The sequence below is a fragment of the Grus americana genome, chromosome Z, assembly GCF_028858705.1.
Source record: "Grus americana isolate bGruAme1 chromosome Z, bGruAme1.mat, whole genome shotgun sequence".
NCBI classification, from domain to species: domain Eukaryota; kingdom Metazoa; phylum Chordata; class Aves; order Gruiformes; family Gruidae; genus Grus; species Grus americana.
The window spans coordinates 31,580,467-31,600,240 of NC_072891.1; the positions used below are offsets into that span (position 1 = coordinate 31,580,467).

Sequence of the window (19,774 nt, forward strand, 5' to 3'; positions counted from 1 at the left end):
ATTGATGTGAAGCAGCAGGGTAGAAAACCACTGGGTTTATTAGCTTACCAGCAGTAATGTCAAATACTGAGAAATAAGCCTGAAAATTCAACAGTAGGAAAACAGCCAACTGATCGTTGGGAGTACTGAAGCCTTAATTTCTTTGGATTTTATATCTGATGGTGCTAAATAAACTGCATTCTGGATAAAGGAACACAACCTGATCTGTTTTTCAAGCAGCAGATTTTATCATTTTGTTTATATAAACAAATTCTTCTTAGTATGCTATAATGTTGAAATGCCTCTACTTTTTTAACAGGAATATGTTCCCAGAAAATCTTGTCCAGGCCTGTTTTCAACAAGTAAGTTTGAACATTCCTTTTTGCTACTGTAGTTTTCATTGCTAACTACGAATTGTTCTTAAGTTTTATCTCCCCAAAAACTATGTCACAATTATTTCTGAGAAGTCCAGGAGTATCTTAATCTCCCATAAAAAGACTTTTTTGAATGTATCTTGGTTTCATTTCCATAATGATAAACACACTGTTATCAGCTATTAAGTCCTTGATCATCCCTTGCAAAAAGACATTCTTTAGGAGCTGGGTGCAGAAACTAAGCAGTGTATAAGACAAGATTTTTTCCTTTTGGGGCAGAGAGTTAGAAGAAGCGTGTCATGAGGATCTATTTCCTAGTTGAGATCTGTATAACTTAGCCCTTGCCTGATGTGTTTCACATCTAATGTCCATTACCAGACCTGATGATCCATCTTAAGGAAAAGACAACCAATTGGTAGAGTCTATTTGAGACATCTTTCAGAAAAAATGAGATTTACAAGATGAAAGAGAAAACTGCTATCTACATATCAGATTTACTTGAGATTCAGTCATCTTTATCTGTAAATATATCAACTGGTTTTTGTGAAGCTCTCTGCTTCCCTTTTTTGTCTTCCCCAGCAGCTGCCTAGCAGTTTATCTGAGGTTTGTATGTGAGGTAGTTAACCTTTCCCAGTAAATTGTGTTAACTGTCCTGCTGTTCACAGCACTGAATGTGTTTCCAGTTTATAAAACTTCTTTGTGTCATTTTTCATATGTTAATTACTGTCACCCAGCGCTAAGGAGACAGAGGTTCTTTTAGGGATCCTTGGCAGAATGATGACAGCCCTAAATCATAGTTACAATTAAAGCAATACAATAATATCTTAACAGGATATTATGATTAGTATAGCACAGAATTTATAATCAGAATAGCACAGGATTTCTATAAGCAGAATCAGTGTAGTATAATTTTATAATAGCACCACTTAGCTTATGCTTACTAATCACATGGACCTTCTGCAGATTGGGTCAAATCTTAATACATGGTTTTGTATCAACATAACAATGATAATCTAGACTTGAAAAACATAGAATACGAGTCAGTCCCTCAGTCCTCGGAGGAAGCAGACAATGGTGAAGGCATCCCTGGCCACCAGGGATTCCTGGGTCTCAGTGTCCAGCAGGAGCTGCAGTCCACGTTCCCCCTTAGGACTTGTAACTGCTTGGTTTTATGGACAGTGCTCTGGGTGCTGTTATGCTTCCTTGTTCTGTGGCAGGGTCATCAACCCCTGTCTGACCAGGTGCCTGGGACCTTCAAGACTGATAAGAAAAGGAATAGTCAGCGTGGCACCCAGGAATCTGTCTTGAGGCTGGTAGGGAGGGGAAGAAAAAATCTGTTTGGATTGTCTACTTGCTGCACAGGACCTTCAGGGCCTGATAATAAGGGGAAAGGGGACTAATAAGTGACCAGCTCAGCCACAGAGAATGGCTGTTTGCTTTATATTAGTCATGCTAACTACATTACCAAGGGTCTGATTCTGTCAGATGCATCTGCTCTACAGTCGTCTCCTGGGGTGGCTGTCAGCAATTCTCTCTAGACTATTGGTCCCAGCAAAAAGTCCCCTTGTCATGGTCAGGAGCTGTATCTCATCCCCACAACACTGCACCAGATCCACAGGGCACCCAAGAGCCTGGGGAGCAGAATTCGTAGCATGTTATCTGTGAATCACTTGTTTGATCTACAGCATCTGAAGTACAGAACCGTGATGGCTCACATGAACTGGGAAATAACATGTTTATCTATGTTTGCTACCTTCAAGTCAGATTGGTTATTTTCCCCCCTTTATTTTTACTGGGCAAAGGCTATGCTTTTGTCCATTCTTCATTTCCCTCATGTTTCTAAGTTTTTTTGGGGGTTTTTGGTTTTGGTTGGTTTTTTTTTAATTTTCCAGTATAAAACCAAACGTGAAAAAATTGAAGCTACAACTGGTGTGGATAAAAATGGCTCCACATTTACAGAAGAACCTGTTACAACTGCTACGACAGCAGAGGCTTCACAGGTATGACCTTTATTGTTGTATTTCTTCATAATATATGAAATGGGGAGAAAGAACGTAGAATAAATTTGGTTTAGTTGATGTGGTTAGTGACTGAGAAAAGGAAGGAAATGGTACATGCATAGATTTTAGCAAGAGCACAAAGCTTAATAAGTAAATTGTAGAGGTGATTATGAGGATCTTCAAGTAGGTTTAAGAGGACTCCACTGGTAATTAAGCAGTCCAAAGATACATGATGTGAGAAAATAATCCATTAATATACTCCATTAAATGTATATGCCAATGAATTGTCAATTTGTTGAAAAATTAAAGAAAACAGTCACTGGGAAAGGCTAGATGTATATCAGCACAAGATGTCTGAGCAGCAATGAGATAACTGTAAGCACTGCAGAAAGAAGGGACGGAAAATCACCATTTTTTTTTTAGTGGAAAGTAAAACAATGGAAGGCATTTGTTAATTGTTTGTTACTCTGAAAAAAGAAAGTAAAGAGACAAAAGTGAACAAGATGTTTAACAAGCCTCTGATTAGAGGTGTTGAAAACTTTTGGGTGTTGATGGTTTATAAAGCCTAGACTTACAGTGGAGGAGAGGGAGAACGGAATTCGATGGAATATGAACACAGAACTACAAACGGTACCAAATCAATATGCATTTTATTATACTCCTTCCAAATTTCATCTCATAGCAATGAGAGCATGGGAACATGAGCTATATGAAAAGACATGAATTAAATCCTGAAGCAGGATGTAGTGAAGAATTGCACCCTTCCCTTCATATGTTCATACTGCACAAACACAGAGGAAAGTGTGAATCCCTGCCTATTTAGCAGGATTTTTATGTTATGTGCATCCAATTGTGCTATAAATTATTCAATTTCACTGATTTCAGCTGAACAATAGATTTTAAACTTGGGGCAAAATTGGACACTATTGTCTCAGTTCTTATGCAGTGGACTATTTTTCTTAAATCCAGACACAAACCCTTGAGTTGCTTAGAAATAACATATAATAAGGCTTGATTATATTGATGGCATGACTGTGGATACCTAGACTCTGCCATACTTTTGTGTCAGACAGGGCAACATGAATTAAGGGGTGCTTTATCCCCTGCTAGGGTTTGGTCAGATCCTTGCATACAATACAAAGCTTTCAAAGACAATTTAGTTCTACCTTCATTCCTGAACTTGCCCACTTGGCACTGCCAGAAAGGGAATAGAGTTTCATGTCTTTTCAAAGAAAGATCTAAATGTGTTTTCATTTTAGAACTCTCTAAAATAAATTCAGTGTTTTCTGATAGTAACTTTTTTCTCTTGAATCTAATCTATAGAACAAAACCCAAGAATATAAAATCGTGGGCATATATTCTGACGGCATCAATGTGCTGGGGTTGATCGTCTTTTGTCTTGTTTTTGGAATGGTTATTGGGAAAATGGGAGAGAAAGGACAAGTGCTGGTGGATTTTTTCAATGCACTGAATGAAGCTACAATGAGAATAGTTCAGATAATTATGTGGTAAGTCCAAGGACATACTGGCATTTTCTCATTTCTGGTCTCCACCTGGACATTGAGCTGTTGACCGCAACCCTTTGAGTGCGACCATTCAGCCAATTCCTTATCCATCAAGTGGTCCATCCATCAAATCCGTGTCTCTCCAATTGAGAGACAAGGATGTTGTGCAGGACGGTGTCAAATGCTTTACACAGGTCCAGGTAGATGACATCAGTTGCTCTTCCCTCATTCACCAATGCTGTAACCCTGTTGTAGAAAGTCACCAGATTTGTTCAGGGATGATTTGCCCTTAGTGAAGCCATGTTGGCTGTCACCAATCACCTCCTTGTTTTCCATGTGCCTGAGCATAGTTTCCAGGAGGGTCTGCTCCATGACCTTGCCGGGCACAGAGGTGAGACTGACCGGCCTGTAGTTCTCCAGGTCTTCTTTTTTCCCCTTTTTAAAAATGAGGCTTATGCTTCCCCTTTTCCAGTCAGTGGGAACTTCACCAGACTGCCAAAGCTTCTCAAATATGATGGAGAGTGGCTTAGCCACTTCATCTGCCGGTTAACTCGGGACCCGCGGATGCATCTCATCGGGTCCCATGAACTTGTGCACCTTCAGGTTCCTTAGATATTCTCAAACCTGATCTTCTCCTACAGTGGGTGGTTCTTCATTATCCCAGTCCCTGCCTTTGCCTTCTGCAACTTGGGCAGTGTGGCTAGAGGCCTTGCCAGTGAAGACTGAGGCAAAAAAGTCATTGAGTACCTCGGTCTTCTCCATATCCCAGGTCTCCTGATTCCTTCCAGAGAGGGCCCACATTTTCCCCAGTCTTCCTTTTATCTCTGACGTACCTATAGAAGTTTTTCTTGTTGCCCTTGATGTCCCTGGCCAGATTTAATTCTATCACGGCTTTGGCTTTCCTAACCTGATCCCTGGCTGCTCGGACACTTTCCCTGTATTCCTCCCAGGCTACGTGCCCTTGCTTCCACCCTCTGTAGGCTTCCTTTTTTTGTTTGAGTTTGTCCAGGAGCTCCTTGTTCATCCATGCAGGCCTCTGGGCGTTTTTGCCTGACTTCCTCTTTGTTGGGATGCATCGCTCCTGAGCTTGGGGGGAGGTGATCCCTGAATACGAACCAGCTTTCTTGGGCCCCTCTTCCCCCCAGGGCTTTGTCCCATGGTACTCTGCCAAGCAGATCCCTGAAGATGCCAGTATCTGCTCTCCTGAAATCTAGGGTAGTGAGCTGGATTGATGTGAAGCAGCAGGGTAGAAAACCACTGGGTTTATTAGCTTACCAGCAGTAATGTCAAATACTGAGAAATAAGCCTGAAAATTCAACAGTAGGAAAACAGCCAACTGATCGTTGGGAGTACTGAAGCCTTAATTTCTTTGGATTTTATATCTGATGGTGCTAAATAAACTGCATTCTGGATAAAGGAACACAACCTGATCTGTTTTTCAAGCAGCAGATTTTATCATTTTGTTTATATAAACAAATTCTTCTTAGTATGCTATAATGTTGAAATGCCTCTACTTTTTTAACAGGAATATGTTCCCAGAAAATCTTGTCCAGGCCTGTTTTCAACAAGTAAGTTTGAACATTCCTTTTTGCTACTGTAGTTTTCATTGCTAACTACGAATTGTTCTTAAGTTTTATCTCCCCAAAAACTATGTCACAATTATTTCTGAGAAGTCCAGGAGTATCTTAATCTCCCATAAAAAGACTTTTTTGAATGTATCTTGGTTTCATTTCCATAATGATAAACACACTGTTATCAGCTATTAAGTCCTTGATCATCCCTTGCAAAAAGACATTCTTTAGGAGCTGGGTGCAGAAACTAAGCAGTGTATAAGACAAGATTTTTTCCTTTTGGGGCAGAGAGTTAGAAGAAGCGTGTCATGAGGATCTATTTCCTAGTTGAGATCTGTATAACTTAGCCCTTGCCTGATGTGTTTCACATCTAATGTCCATTACCAGACCTGATGATCCATCTTAAGGAAAAGACAACCAATTGGTAGAGTCTATTTGAGACATCTTTCAGAAAAAATGAGATTTACAAGATGAAAGAGAAAACTGCTATCTACATATCAGATTTACTTGAGATTCAGTCATCTTTATCTGTAAATATATCAACTGGTTTTTGTGAAGCTCTCTGCTTCCCTTTTTTGTCTTCCCCAGCAGCTGCCTAGCAGTTTATCTGAGGTTTGTATGTGAGGTAGTTAACCTTTCCCAGTAAATTGTGTTAACTGTCCTGCTGTTCACAGCACTGAATGTGTTTCCAGTTTATAAAACTTCTTTGTGTCATTTTTCATATGTTAATTACTGTCACCCAGCGCTAAGGAGACAGAGGTTCTTTTAGGGATCCTTGGCAGAATGATGACAGCCCTAAATCATAGTTACAATTAAAGCAATACAATAATATCTTAACAGGATATTATGATTAGTATAGCACAGAATTTATAATCAGAATAGCACAGGATTTCTATAAGCAGAATCAGTGTAGTATAATTTTATAATAGCACCACTTAGCTTATGCTTACTAATCACATGGACCTTCTGCAGATTGGGTCAAATCTTAATACATGGTTTTGTATCAACATAACAATGATAATCTAGACTTGAAAAACATAGAATACGAGTCAGTCCCTCAGTCCTCGGAGGAAGCAGACAATGGTGAAGGCATCCCTGGCCACCAGGGATTCCTGGGTCTCAGTGTCCAGCAGGAGCTGCAGTCCACGTTCCCCCTTAGGACTTGTAACTGCTTGGTTTTATGGACAGTGCTCTGGGTGCTGTTATGCTTCCTTGTTCTGTGGCAGGGTCATCAACCCCTGTCTGACCAGGTGCCTGGGACCTTCAAGACTGATAAGAAAAGGAATAGTCAGCGTGGCACCCAGGAATCTGTCTTGAGGCTGGTAGGGAGGGGAAGAAAAAATCTGTTTGGATTGTCTACTTGCTGCACAGGACCTTCAGGGCCTGATAATAAGGGGAAAGGGGACTAATAAGTGACCAGCTCAGCCACAGAGAATGGCTGTTTGCTTTATATTAGTCATGCTAACTACATTACCAAGGGTCTGATTCTGTCAGATGCATCTGCTCTACAGTCGTCTCCTGGGGTGGCTGTCAGCAATTCTCTCTAGACTATTGGTCCCAGCAAAAAGTCCCCTTGTCATGGTCAGGAGCTGTATCTCATCCCCACAACACTGCACCAGATCCACAGGGCACCCAAGAGCCTGGGGAGCAGAATTCGTAGCATGTTATCTGTGAATCACTTGTTTGATCTACAGCATCTGAAGTACAGAACCGTGATGGCTCACATGAACTGGGAAATAACATGTTTATCTATGTTTGCTACCTTCAAGTCAGATTGGTTATTTTCCCCCCTTTATTTTTACTGGGCAAAGGCTATGCTTTTGTCCATTCTTCATTTCCCTCATGTTTCTAAGTTTTTTTGGGGGTTTTTGGTTTTGGTTGGTTTTTTTTTAATTTTCCAGTATAAAACCAAACGTGAAAAAATTGAAGCTACAACTGGTGTGGATAAAAATGGCTCCACATTTACAGAAGAACCTGTTACAACTGCTACGACAGCAGAGGCTTCACAGGTATGACCTTTATTGTTGTATTTCTTCATAATATATGAAATGGGGAGAAAGAACGTAGAATAAATTTGGTTTAGTTGATGTGGTTAGTGACTGAGAAAAGGAAGGAAATGGTACATGCATAGATTTTAGCAAGAGCACAAAGCTTAATAAGTAAATTGTAGAGGTGATTATGAGGATCTTCAAGTAGGTTTAAGAGGACTCCACTGGTAATTAAGCAGTCCAAAGATACATGATGTGAGAAAATAATCCATTAATATACTCCATTAAATGTATATGCCAATGAATTGTCAATTTGTTGAAAAATTAAAGAAAACAGTCACTGGGAAAGGCTAGATGTATATCAGCACAAGATGTCTGAGCAGCAATGAGATAACTGTAAGCACTGCAGAAAGAAGGGACGGAAAATCACCATTTTTTTTTTAGTGGAAAGTAAAACAATGGAAGGCATTTGTTAATTGTTTGTTACTCTGAAAAAAGAAAGTAAAGAGACAAAAGTGAACAAGATGTTTAACAAGCCTCTGATTAGAGGTGTTGAAAACTTTTGGGTGTTGATGGTTTATAAAGCCTAGACTTACAGTGGAGGAGAGGGAGAACGGAATTCGATGGAATATGAACACAGAACTACAAACGGTACCAAATCAATATGCATTTTATTATACTCCTTCCAAATTTCATCTCATAGCAATGAGAGCATGGGAACATGAGCTATATGAAAAGACATGAATTAAATCCTGAAGCAGGATGTAGTGAAGAATTGCACCCTTCCCTTCATATGTTCATACTGCACAAACACAGAGGAAAGTGTGAATCCCTGCCTATTTAGCAGGATTTTTATGTTATGTGCATCCAATTGTGCTATAAATTATTCAATTTCACTGATTTCAGCTGAACAATAGATTTTAAACTTGGGGCAAAATTGGACACTATTGTCTCAGTTCTTATGCAGTGGACTATTTTTCTTAAATCCAGACACAAACCCTTGAGTTGCTTAGAAATAACATATAATAAGGCTTGATTATATTGATGGCATGACTGTGGATACCTAGACTCTGCCATACTTTTGTGTCAGACAGGGCAACATGAATTAAGGGGTGCTTTATCCCCTGCTAGGGTTTGGTCAGATCCTTGCATACAATACAAAGCTTTCAAAGACAATTTAGTTCTACCTTCATTCCTGAACTTGCCCACTTGGCACTGCCAGAAAGGGAATAGAGTTTCATGTCTTTTCAAAGAAAGATCTAAATGTGTTTTCATTTTAGAACTCTCTAAAATAAATTCAGTGTTTTCTGATAGTAACTTTTTTCTCTTGAATCTAATCTATAGAACAAAACCCAAGAATATAAAATCGTGGGCATATATTCTGACGGCATCAATGTGCTGGGGTTGATCGTCTTTTGTCTTGTTTTTGGAATGGTTATTGGGAAAATGGGAGAGAAAGGACAAGTGCTGGTGGATTTTTTCAATGCACTGAATGAAGCTACAATGAGAATAGTTCAGATAATTATGTGGTAAGTCCAAGGACATACTGGCATTTTCTCATTTCTGGTCTCCACCTGGACATTGAGCTGTTGACCGCAACCCTTTGAGTGCGACCATTCAGCCAATTCCTTATCCATCAAGTGGTCCATCCATCAAATCCGTGTCTCTCCAATTGAGAGACAAGGATGTTGTGCAGGACGGTGTCAAATGCTTTACACAGGTCCAGGTAGATGACATCAGTTGCTCTTCCCTCATTCACCAATGCTGTAACCCTGTTGTAGAAAGTCACCAGATTTGTTCAGGGATGATTTGCCCTTAGTGAAGCCATGTTGGCTGTCACCAATCACCTCCTTGTTTTCCATGTGCCTGAGCATAGTTTCCAGGAGGGTCTGCTCCATGACCTTGCCGGGCACAGAGGTGAGACTGACCGGCCTGTAGTTCTCCAGGTCTTCTTTTTTCCCCTTTTTAAAAATGAGGCTTATGCTTCCCCTTTTCCAGTCAGTGGGAACTTCACCAGACTGCCAAAGCTTCTCAAATATGATGGAGAGTGGCTTAGCCACTTCATCTGCCGGTTAACTCGGGACCCGCGGATGCATCTCATCGGGTCCCATGAACTTGTGCACCTTCAGGTTCCTTAGATATTCTCAAACCTGATCTTCTCCTACAGTGGGTGGTTCTTCATTATCCCAGTCCCTGCCTTTGCCTTCTGCAACTTGGGCAGTGTGGCTAGAGGCCTTGCCAGTGAAGACTGAGGCAAAAAAGTCATTGAGTACCTCGGTCTTCTCCATATCCCAGGTCTCCTGATTCCTTCCAGAGAGGGCCCACATTTTCCCCAGTCTTCCTTTTATCTCTGACGTACCTATAGAAGTTTTTCTTGTTGCCCTTGATGTCCCTGGCCAGATTTAATTCTATCACGGCTTTGGCTTTCCTAACCTGATCCCTGGCTGCTCGGACACCCTCCCTGTATTCCTCCCAGGCTACGTGCCCTTGCTTCCACCCTCTGTAGGCTTCCTTTTTTTGTTTGAGTTTGTCCAGGAGCTCCTTGTTCATCCATGCAGGCCTCTGGGTGTTTTTACCTGACTTCCTCTTTGTTGGGATGCATCGCTCCTGAGCTTGGGGGGAGGTGATCCCTGAATACTAACCAGCTTTCTTGGGCCCCTCTTCCCTCCAGGGCTTTGTCCCATGGTACTCTACCAAGCAGATCCCTGAAGATGCCAGTATCTGCTCTCCTGAAGTCCAGGGTAGTGAGCTTTTCTGTGCACCCTCCTTGCTGTCCTGAGGATCTGGAACTCCACCATTTCATGGTCACTGCAGCCAAGGCTGACCTTGAGCTTCACATTCCCCACCAGCCCTTCACTGTGGAGAGAACAAGGTCCAGCATGGCACCTCTCCTCATTGGCTCCTTTATCACTTGGAGGAGAAAGTTGTCATTGACACATTCCAGGAAATTCCTGGATTGCTTGTGCTCTGCTGCGTTGTCCCTCCAACAGATGGGGTGGTTGAAGTCCCCCATAAGGACCAGGGCTTGTGAGTGTGAGGCTGCTCCTGTCTGCCTATAGAGGGCTTCATCTGCTCGGTCCCCCTGGTCAGGTGGCCTGTAGTAGACCCCCGCTATGATGTCCCCTGCCCCAGCCCTCCCTTTAATCCTGATACATAGGCTCTCTGTCTGCTCCTCATCCATCCCCATGTGGAGCTCCATGCACTCCAGATGGTCATTGACATAGAAGGCGATGCCCCCTCCTCATCTGTCTCCTCATCTGCCTGTCCTTCCTAAAGAACCTGTACCTTTCCATCCCAACACTCCAGTCATAGGAGCTATCCCACCACGTCTCTGTAATGCCAATAAGGTCATAGCCTTGCAGGCGCACACATGTCTCCAGCTCCACTTGTTTATTCCCCGTGCTCCGTGCGTTCGCGTAGAGGCATTTTAGTTGTGCCCCCAATGAGGCTGACATTGGCTGGGGTGGCTGGAATTCTTTTGATGTATCTTCCCAGTGTTACCCTGTTGGTTCCTGTTGCATCTGGAGCCCCTGGCTTGTCTCCTCTAGGCTTCAAGCATGCTGTAGTGCATCCAGCACATCTTTGAGCAGTAGGCCGAGGGCCGTCGCCAGCGCCCCATCCCTCCAACCTGGGCACATCATCCCACAACATGTCCCTGGCAAGCCTGATGTTATCCCCCTCTCCCTTCGAGCCTTTGAGCCTAGTTTAAAGCTCTGTCAATGAGCCCCACTAGTTCCTGGGCAAAGATCCTCTTCCCCCTTCGAGACAGATTAATCCCATCAGGGTTCATCAGGCCTGGTGCTGTGTAGGCTGCCCCATTGTCAAAGAACCCAAAGTTGTGGCATTGACACAAGCCATGGAGCCATGCATTTATGGACTGTGTCCCGCCTGTTCCACTCAACATTGCTGCCCTCCAGTTCTCTAAAAAAAGTATGTCACAGATATTAAAGACTTTAGGCTGTGTCTTATTCCATCTGTTTCTAAAAAACTCCATTCATGATCTGTTTTGAAGCTGGTAGCTTATAAAAGTACATAGGAAAACCTTTGTGCCAGCATATACTTGAGGTCAGTTTAAAATGCTACTGTATTGGGGACTGAGTGGAAGTACTGTGTTTTTCATCTATTTGTGCACTGCAGTCACTGCTGAAGAAGAGAATCTGTATATGAACTTTTTAGTGCAAATTGTTTGTTTTCTAATTGCACTTCCACAATGACGTATGATACAGTGAGAAAATACTTCCATTCTATTTCTGTGAGAGGAAAGGATGTGTAGTCTAAATGACGCAAGTATCATTGTTAGAGCATGGAGCAGTCTACTGAGGCACATGCTGCCTTTACTGTTTATATTAAAGCAGTGCAGAGGAAAATCAGTAAAGGACTGGATTCCTTTGCTAAGTGTTGTACAAATAAATAAGTAAGAAATGTTCTCTCCCCCAAAGATCAGTTCTCTATTTGTCTGACAGAGCTAGAAAAACACAGGTGGACTGAGAAGTTTCAGTGATATCAATTTAGCAGAAAATCAGAAATTAACACTTAGCACTTACCTATTTGTATAGTACTTATTTCTAACTTTATTAGAGGAATAGTGTAATATTTCTTTAGACTATTGTACAGAGATTCCATAGAATACAGGCGGTATCATATGTAAATGTGCGCTTTGTGAATTTTAATTAAAACTTTCCTTGTTGACATGGTTTAGCATGGGTTGGTACAGACTTCAGGATAGATATCTATACTGGTATTTCCATTTTTTTAAAAAATTATCTGTTTCTTAACATGATTACATTACTCTAACTCAGACCAATGACAGCAACAGGGAAAATACTTAAACTGATATCTACCTAATGCAGTGCAGCAGAGATACTCTTTTCATGACTGTCTGAAAAGGATGACAGCTTGCCTTCAAAAGAGCATTTAAATGAAAATTATAATTCAGTGCTGTGCTACTGCAGGATGTTTTACAGAGACTGTCAGCTATGGCTGATCCCTGCTTTGGACGCTGGAGCTTCTCATTGTCCCAAATTGTTTGATGTCTTGGTTCAGCACATGCCTGAAGGTAATGTGCAGTCACTCATTCACTCCTCAGAAATATTTTAATGATGGGGAAACTCAAAATGATCAATCAAATATTCTGCATTCTCACTTTTTCAGAGGGATACAGGCTCCTAATTTGTTATTAGTTCCATCTGGGAGAGTTAGCATATTGCTTCCATATGTCTTGTGAAGCTGAGATCTTGCATAAGCATCACTATAAAGAGAAGTCCCATCACCACAATTTTTTTTTCTCCTCTCCAGAGGCCATTTTCATTTCTCATTATAGAAACAAACTTCAAAGACCACACACTTTCACTTCATCATTTTTGTGTTTGTGAGCCAGAAAAACTAACTTGAAACGCCATTGTTCTTTGATTATTTATGTCTTTGCATTGCAAAATTTACATTTACATGTTAGCGTAGAGAGAGAGTGTCATTTGGATTAAAAGTTAAAACCCAGTCATAATATAAATCTTGCTAAGGGCAGGCACTGAAAAATAAATCTGAACTCTGCTCTTCTCATGCATGATCAGAAGTTGTTTTGTGGCTGAGAATACTAGTTTGCTCTCAAAAGGTATGGAGGACTGAGTAAGGAGAAAAGAAGGAACTTCTGAAAGCTGATGTATCTCTACTTATGAACCTGCTGGGTCAAGTTATCAACCAGTGCTGGCTGTAGTAGGCTCAAGCACTCCTTTGATCATTGTAGAGCACTGTCTGCTACATGGGAAGACATTTCATAGAATCATAGAATCATACAATGGTCAGGGTTGGAAGGGACCTCAAAGATCATCTAGTTCCAACCCCCCCTGCCATGGGCAGGGACACCCTCCACTAGACCAAGTTGCCCAAAGCCCCATCCAACCTGGCCTTGAACACTTCCAGGGATGGGTCATCCACAACCTCTCTGGACAACCTGTTCCCATGCCTCACCACTCTAACAGTAAAGAATTTCTTTCTAACATCTAATCTAAATCTACCCTCCTTCAGCTTAAACCCATTACCCCGTGTCCTGTCACTGCACTCCCTCATAAACAGTCCCTCTCCAGCTTTCCTGTAGGCCCCCTCAGGTACTGGTAAGCCGCAATTAGATCTCCCCGGAGCCGCCTTTTCTCCAGGCTGAACAAGCCCAACTCTCTCAGCCTGTCCTCATAGGAGAGGTGCTCCAGCCCTCTGATCAGCTTCGTGGCCTTCCTCTGGACTTGCTCCAACACCTCAATGCCTCTCCTGTACTGGGGCCCCCAGAGCTGGACGCAGTACTCCAGGTGGGCTCTCATGAGAGCGCAGTAGAGGGGCAGGATCACCTCCCTCGACCTGCTGGTCACACCTCTTTTGATGCAGCCCAGGACACGGTTGGCTTTCTGGGCTACAAGCGCACACTACCGGCTCATGTTGAGCTTCTTGTCCACCAACACACCCAAGTCCTTCTCCTCGGGGCTGCTTTCAATCCATTCCTCGCCCAGCCTGTCATTGTGCTTGGGATTGCGCCAACCCATGTGCAGGACCTTGCACTAGGCCTTGTTGAACTTCATGCAGTTTGCACAGGCCCACCTCTCCAGCCTGTCCAGGTCCCTCTGGATGGCATCCCTTCCCTCCAGCGTGTCGACCACACCACACAGCTTGGTGTTGTCAGCAAACTTGTTGAGGGTGCACTCGATCCCACTGCCCATGTCGCCGACAAAGATGTTAAACAGTGCTGGTCCCAGTACTGACCCCTGAGGAATGCTACTCGTCACTGTTCTCCACTTGGACATTGAGCCGTTGACCACAACTCTTTGAGTGTGACCATCCAGCCAATTCCTTATCCACTGAGTGGTCCATCCATCAAATCCATGTCTCTCCGATTTAGAGACCAGGATGTTGTGCGGGATGGTGTCAAATGCTTTGCACAAGTCCAGGTAGATGACGTCAGTTGCCCTTCCCTTATCCACAGACGCTGTAACCCCATCATAGAAGGCCACCAAGTTTGTCAGGCACGATTTGCCCCTAGTGAAGCCGTGCTGGCTGTCACCAATCACCTCCTTGTTTTCCATGTGCCTGAGCATAGTTTCCAGGAGGGTCTGCTCCATGATCTTGCCGGGCACAGAGATGAGACTGGCCGGCCTGTAGTTCTCCAGGTCTTCTTTTTTCCCCTTTTTAAAAATGAGGCTTATGCTTCCCCTTTTCCAGTCAGTGGGAACTTCACCAGACTGCCAGGACTTCTCAAATATGATGGCGAGTGGCCTGGGCACTTCATCCGCCCATTCCCTCAAGACCCGCGGATGCATCTCATCAGGTCCCATGAACTTGTGCACCTTCAGGTTCCTTAGATATTCTTGAACCTGATCTTCTCCTACAGTGGGCGGTTCTGCATTCTCCCAGTCCCTGCCTTGTGTGGCCTAGGCAGTGTGGCTCAAGGATTTGCCAGTGAAGACTGAGGCAAAGAAGTCATTGAGTACTTCAGTCCTCTCCATATCCTGGGTAACCAGTTCACCCGTTTCATTCCTGGTGTAGGGAGTCCAGCACCTGTTACGCAAATAACAATGAATGAAAATCCTATACAAAGAAGTATAAACACCCATCTTTGAACTGCGGAGGTAGAAGATCTATCTAGTTCAATCTCAGAATTTCACTTCAATAGCTAGAAAACTTTACACTAATTTCATACTACATTTGGCTGACTGATTTTCATTTGGTTTACTCTCAAGATGGAGTATGTATACTTATCACCTCACTAATTTTGGAAATATTACATTCTTTAACTTTACAACAATCTTAAATAGTTCTTTTGAACTTCCAGACCCTTGATTATCCCTATCCAAGGAAGACCGAAGCTCTAAGTTCCTTTCTGCTGTGTTGGTTTGAGAGAATCTTGCCTGCAAAAAATCTGGAGCATTGCCTCCCCTGCAGGGTCTTGCATTCTCAGAGAATGCAAGTAAGTTTCATCTGTCACAAAAGATGCACTTTCAAATAAAAAGCATGGAATGCTTTCTCCAGCAATGTAGAGAGTTAAACACTGGCTAATACAAAATATATAATATCTGCTTATCCATTGTGTAATCGTTTGATACAAAATATAGGACTTGGCTGCATTTTCAGTGTAATATAATAACTTGGGGGAATTTTATTGCCTTTGTGCTATGACACTGGTTGAATTTATTTTCAGCTTGTATAGTGTTAACAATCCTCTGTATCTCATTGGAGACTGAAACTCTGTCTTTTAGTCCAATTTGAATGGATCGTTAATAGTATGGGAGCTGTATGAATGAAGGGCTTTTCTTTTTTGTTGCTCTGTGCCTGTTCTTTCAAATCCAACATGGCTATCAGAAAGACAGAGGAGCACACCTTGCTTGCTAATGCTTGGATAATTAATTGCTGGTGTAGGACTTAAACCTCATTTTTGCAATTCAGGACCAAAAGAAATGCCAAAGAAATTCACTGGACCTCATTCACTATCTAAAGGTTGTGACGAAAACATCTCTGACTGCCAGAACCTCTACAGTGACTATATAACGGGATTCTTTGGGATTACAACCTTTTTATCATCAGAGAAGTGTTTATCTGCTGAGGGAAGTAGCCATCAACGTTCCAAAGGGCTGCTGAGAGTCAGAGGACAGAAGACAACCTAGGAACCCATTCCTATATGTTTCTCATATGCTACAGCGTCCATTCTCCATCTCAAAGCCATTGCTGCATAAACTCCACCAAAGGAGACATAACTGCACAGAGTATTAGTCTGCTTAGGATGACTGCAGAAAACGGACTTCCTCGTTAGAAAACATCCATGCTGCTGAGAAAAAAACCCACTGTTCGAGTTCATCAAGAATTTTGCTCTTCAGTGTCTGAGGCCAGATACAGTAGGAAGACAGGACAACAGCAGCTGCTGTCACACTCACAAATAGATAAACCATTGCTTCTGCTCACTGTCTTTTACGTGTAGCACTTTCTAATAGTAGGTTCATAGGTTTTATTGCTCTCCCTCCTCTGCTTCATAGTGGAGAGTGAAAATAAACTCTTACGTTCTTAAGGGGATTGGCACACAACGCTGCTCAGGGAAAAACTAGGGCTTGCAGTTCAGAGGGGAAGCTAAGTATCTATGACACAGTAAGCACTGTGTATTACAGAAAATACTTTTGTGATGCTGTGCCTGAAGTATTGGTTGTGCAGTTTTCCACCTGCCTTCATTCTCAAATTCTTGCTAAACAGGTTTATGACTGGATATTGAATTTTCCCACTGCTGTACTGTAATGCAAAGAGATTAGCAAATGCCATTTCAGGTGCTGAAAAAACCCCATGGGCAATCATGCTACAGGCCAATTTAGTGGAAATACCAGATAAATTTGGATAAATTTTGGGGAAAATATCATCCGAGGCCTTGGGGTTTGGTGATGTAAACTTCCCCAAACAAAGCATCTGACCCTATCCCTGTAAACACTTTTACCTTGTAACTGATTAGGGAGCTGTGAGCCACGTGCCTCTTTACAGCAACGGCAAGGTGTGTTAAATACCGTCGCCTGCAGAACTAGAAAGCAAAAGGAAACGTTAATTCGACTTCTGTGGCTTGCACTGGGCTAGCGACACTGATTCATTCATCCTCGTTCATACGTTCCCCTTCTTTCCTCTAGGGTGATTCCTTCGGGCTAGTGCAAGGCTAACCAAGACTTGCGACGTTTGTGTAACTCCAAACCATGAACAGACGCTACTAATTAGGCAAACAATGGGAAATTACCTCAGTGACATGAAGGGCCTTATCCTCAAAGCCTGACCCATACAAGATCTGTTACCATCTAACTCCTACGAGGTTCTTAATCATTACAGTCTTCTGGTTTAGGCTGTTTTACAATGCGGAACAGCAGGGTTGCAGTAGCCTTTTTGGAAAACAGGGAGAAAAGAGACATGTGGAAAAGTGAACAGGCACATGTATGGACCAAGGGTAGAATGGCAGGTAAATGGGCAAAAATCCTGACCTGTCGGAAAGGGTCAATAACCACGGGACGCTGTCAGGTCAGCACTGGCGGCCCTTGACCTGTAATGTTTACACCCAGAAGCAAGCCACTGCTTGGCCTGTGCTGAGGTGAGGAGATTCCGCACCCTCTTGTTGATTTTCTCCCAGCTGAGGTCCAAACTGGAATTTAACCTACGAAAAGGGATCCAACAGCCACACCTCAGGTCCCCTCTGGAGTGACATCATTTGATCCCTTTGACTACATGACTTCTAATGCCTCATTTGTCACGTCCTTTCAAACCATCATAAAAAATCACGATGATCCCTTCATCCCCTCATATCAAGTCTCTGAATAGGGACGTACACAAATAATTCTTCTTTTGTCCCTTTTCCCCTTCAGGCTACTTATTCCTGCCTGCCATTTTCTTTAGGTTTTACATTCCCAGTGAAGCTCTCACACCCTCTCCTTTATCCCCCGCTCCTGTTCCATTACTGCCCTCCAGACTCGTCCTATTTTCCACTGCATTCAACGCACTCTTCCCTGTATAGCCATGCTTCCCTACCTCATCCTTTCCTCTCTGCTCCTCCACGTATTCCATGAAGTCTTTTCGCCCACGCCCCTGCCTCTGTTTCCCCTCTTTCTCCTTGGACACTCTTTTCTCCTTCCCTCCTCTCTTCTCCTGCTAGCTGCCCCTGCCCAAAGCAAAGGTTCCAGGGGGCAAAGGCAGTGCTTCCACCCCACCAGCCCTGCCCTCCTGCGCAAACTGCAGGCTCTACACCTTTGAGAGGACACAAGACAGACACGTCTGCCAGGCGTCTCAAAGCAAAGTTAATGTTATTGCCATCATCTCCGTGCAGTCTCGGCACATAGGCCGTGTTAAGACTTCCACTGCCATGGGAACCAGTACCAACGCACAAACAGGAAACAAATGAAGATACAGGGTCAGACTGAAGTGCAGTACCTTCCTGCCAGGAGGTTAAGATTCCAGGGCCTAAATACAGGCAACGTTTCTGACATTTGAGATGTGAAAGAGCACCCAAAATCCCATGCAGAGCAGGGAGATGTGAGGGAAGACCGACAGGAGGCTCATGTTCCTCTCAGGCGGCAGCAGCAGCCCACGCAGGACAACCCAGGGCATCCTTGTGGCTCAATCAAAGCATCAGAAAGCCCAAGCAAAAAGTAAACATCAAGGCCTAAGGGAAGAACAGGGGGCTTGGACCAGGTGAGCTCCGGAGGCTCTTTCCAACCTCAACCATTCTGTGACTCCGTGATTCAACATCACGTTGTGACAAGGCAGAGTAATTCATTTGCTCAAAGATATGATAAAGCAGGCTCCCAGGTAAAATAGCGACACGTATGAGGAGGGCTCGTATTTTTGAATAAAAAGCATCACATTTAGAAAAGAAGGCCCCTTCACTTAAGTAAAACAAAACAGCACAAAACAACACAATTCTTATTACTCCTCTGCATTTGCTCTTGCAAGTTAGGGAATAACAGAAATCTGCTCTCAATGTCTGTAAAATTGTCGTGCAAAGGCCATTCATAAGGCTGAACAGTAACACTGTATTCTTGGGGCTCTCTCCACATGAGAGGGAAATTTCCCCAAGTTGCCAAGGCAGCCCAGCCCACTCTAGTCTAGCCGTCATTTTCCCAAATTCCCAACGAGCCCTCATGTCCAACAGACTCTGCTTAGGATGTGGAAATCAGGTCCCAGGCACGTACAGAACGGTCAGCAAGAAATCATTCCTGACCAAGGGACTCCTCCCTGGGCAAAGCACTTCTCGTGCTTAGTCCCATGAGTCGTCTTGCTATTTCACTATAGTGAAATTGCAATTACCTGTGTTTCAGCGCTGAACTGGGGTCTCAAGGAGTAGTGACAAAAAGTAGCTTTGCTGGATAGAAAAAATACTCTGTCCTGGTAGGCCTATGTGAGTGTTTGTACGCAGATGCGTGGTGGGTGCAGAAGGAAATAGGCATCCCCAGTATGCTTAGTACATAAAGGGAAACAAAACGGTCCCTTAAAGACAGCATGTTTGTGGGCCAAAACCTAGCTACTCAGAGCCTAGCACAAGCAGATCCTGCTTCAGAATAATGAAGGCACAGCAAAACTCTGCCTTGTGCAAAGCAGCAGCAAGGCGAGGGATGTATATGGGTGCAGCTCCCGCAGCACTTTTCCAAGCTGTATCCTCCAGGGTCAGACTACATTTGAGGCTTGTTTATGTGGCCTGCCTCGAAGCTGAACTGTCTGCGCAGTTGCTGTTTTCTTCTCTTGGGGAGCGAGTAATTTTAGATCAGACCCACTCCACCTGAGTCACGATGAGGGTAGATGGCAGGTGCAGAACTGGAAAGGACAGAATACGGTTGCAGAAAGTCAGCAACATTAGTATATCTGTCAGTCTAT

The 19,774-nt window shown here is 43.3% G+C and overlaps 1 protein-coding gene across 1 annotated transcript; it reads left to right on the forward strand.

Moving 5' to 3' along the window:
- The first annotated feature begins 269 nt into the window (after window positions 1-269).
- Window positions 270-18,305, forward strand: LOC129199355 (uncharacterized). The gene is made up of 9 exons (XM_054809689.1): window positions 270-341; window positions 2,246-2,353; window positions 3,677-3,861; window positions 5,384-5,426; window positions 7,331-7,438; window positions 8,762-8,946; window positions 12,370-12,473; window positions 15,839-16,032; window positions 18,060-18,305. Exons 1-9 carry the CDS (start codon window positions 270-272, stop codon window positions 18,303-18,305), a joined length of 1,245 nt encoding a protein of 414 aa, XP_054665664.1.
- Window positions 18,306-19,774: the final 1,469 nt, after the last annotated feature.

Bases quoted from the DNA above. Each gene is read 5' to 3' on its own strand.
- LOC129199355 (XM_054809689.1), top strand. From the start codon at position 270: ATGTTGAAATGCCTCTACTTTTTTAACAGGAATATGTTCCCAGAAAAT. The intron at 2,354-3,676 runs GTATGACCTTTA...TCTAATCTATAG, and splicing joins CGACAGCAGAGGCTTCACAG to AACAAAACCCAAGAATATAA. The intron at 3,862-5,383 runs GTAAGTCCAAGG...CTTTTTTAACAG, and splicing joins ATAGTTCAGATAATTATGTG to GAATATGTTCCCAGAAAATC.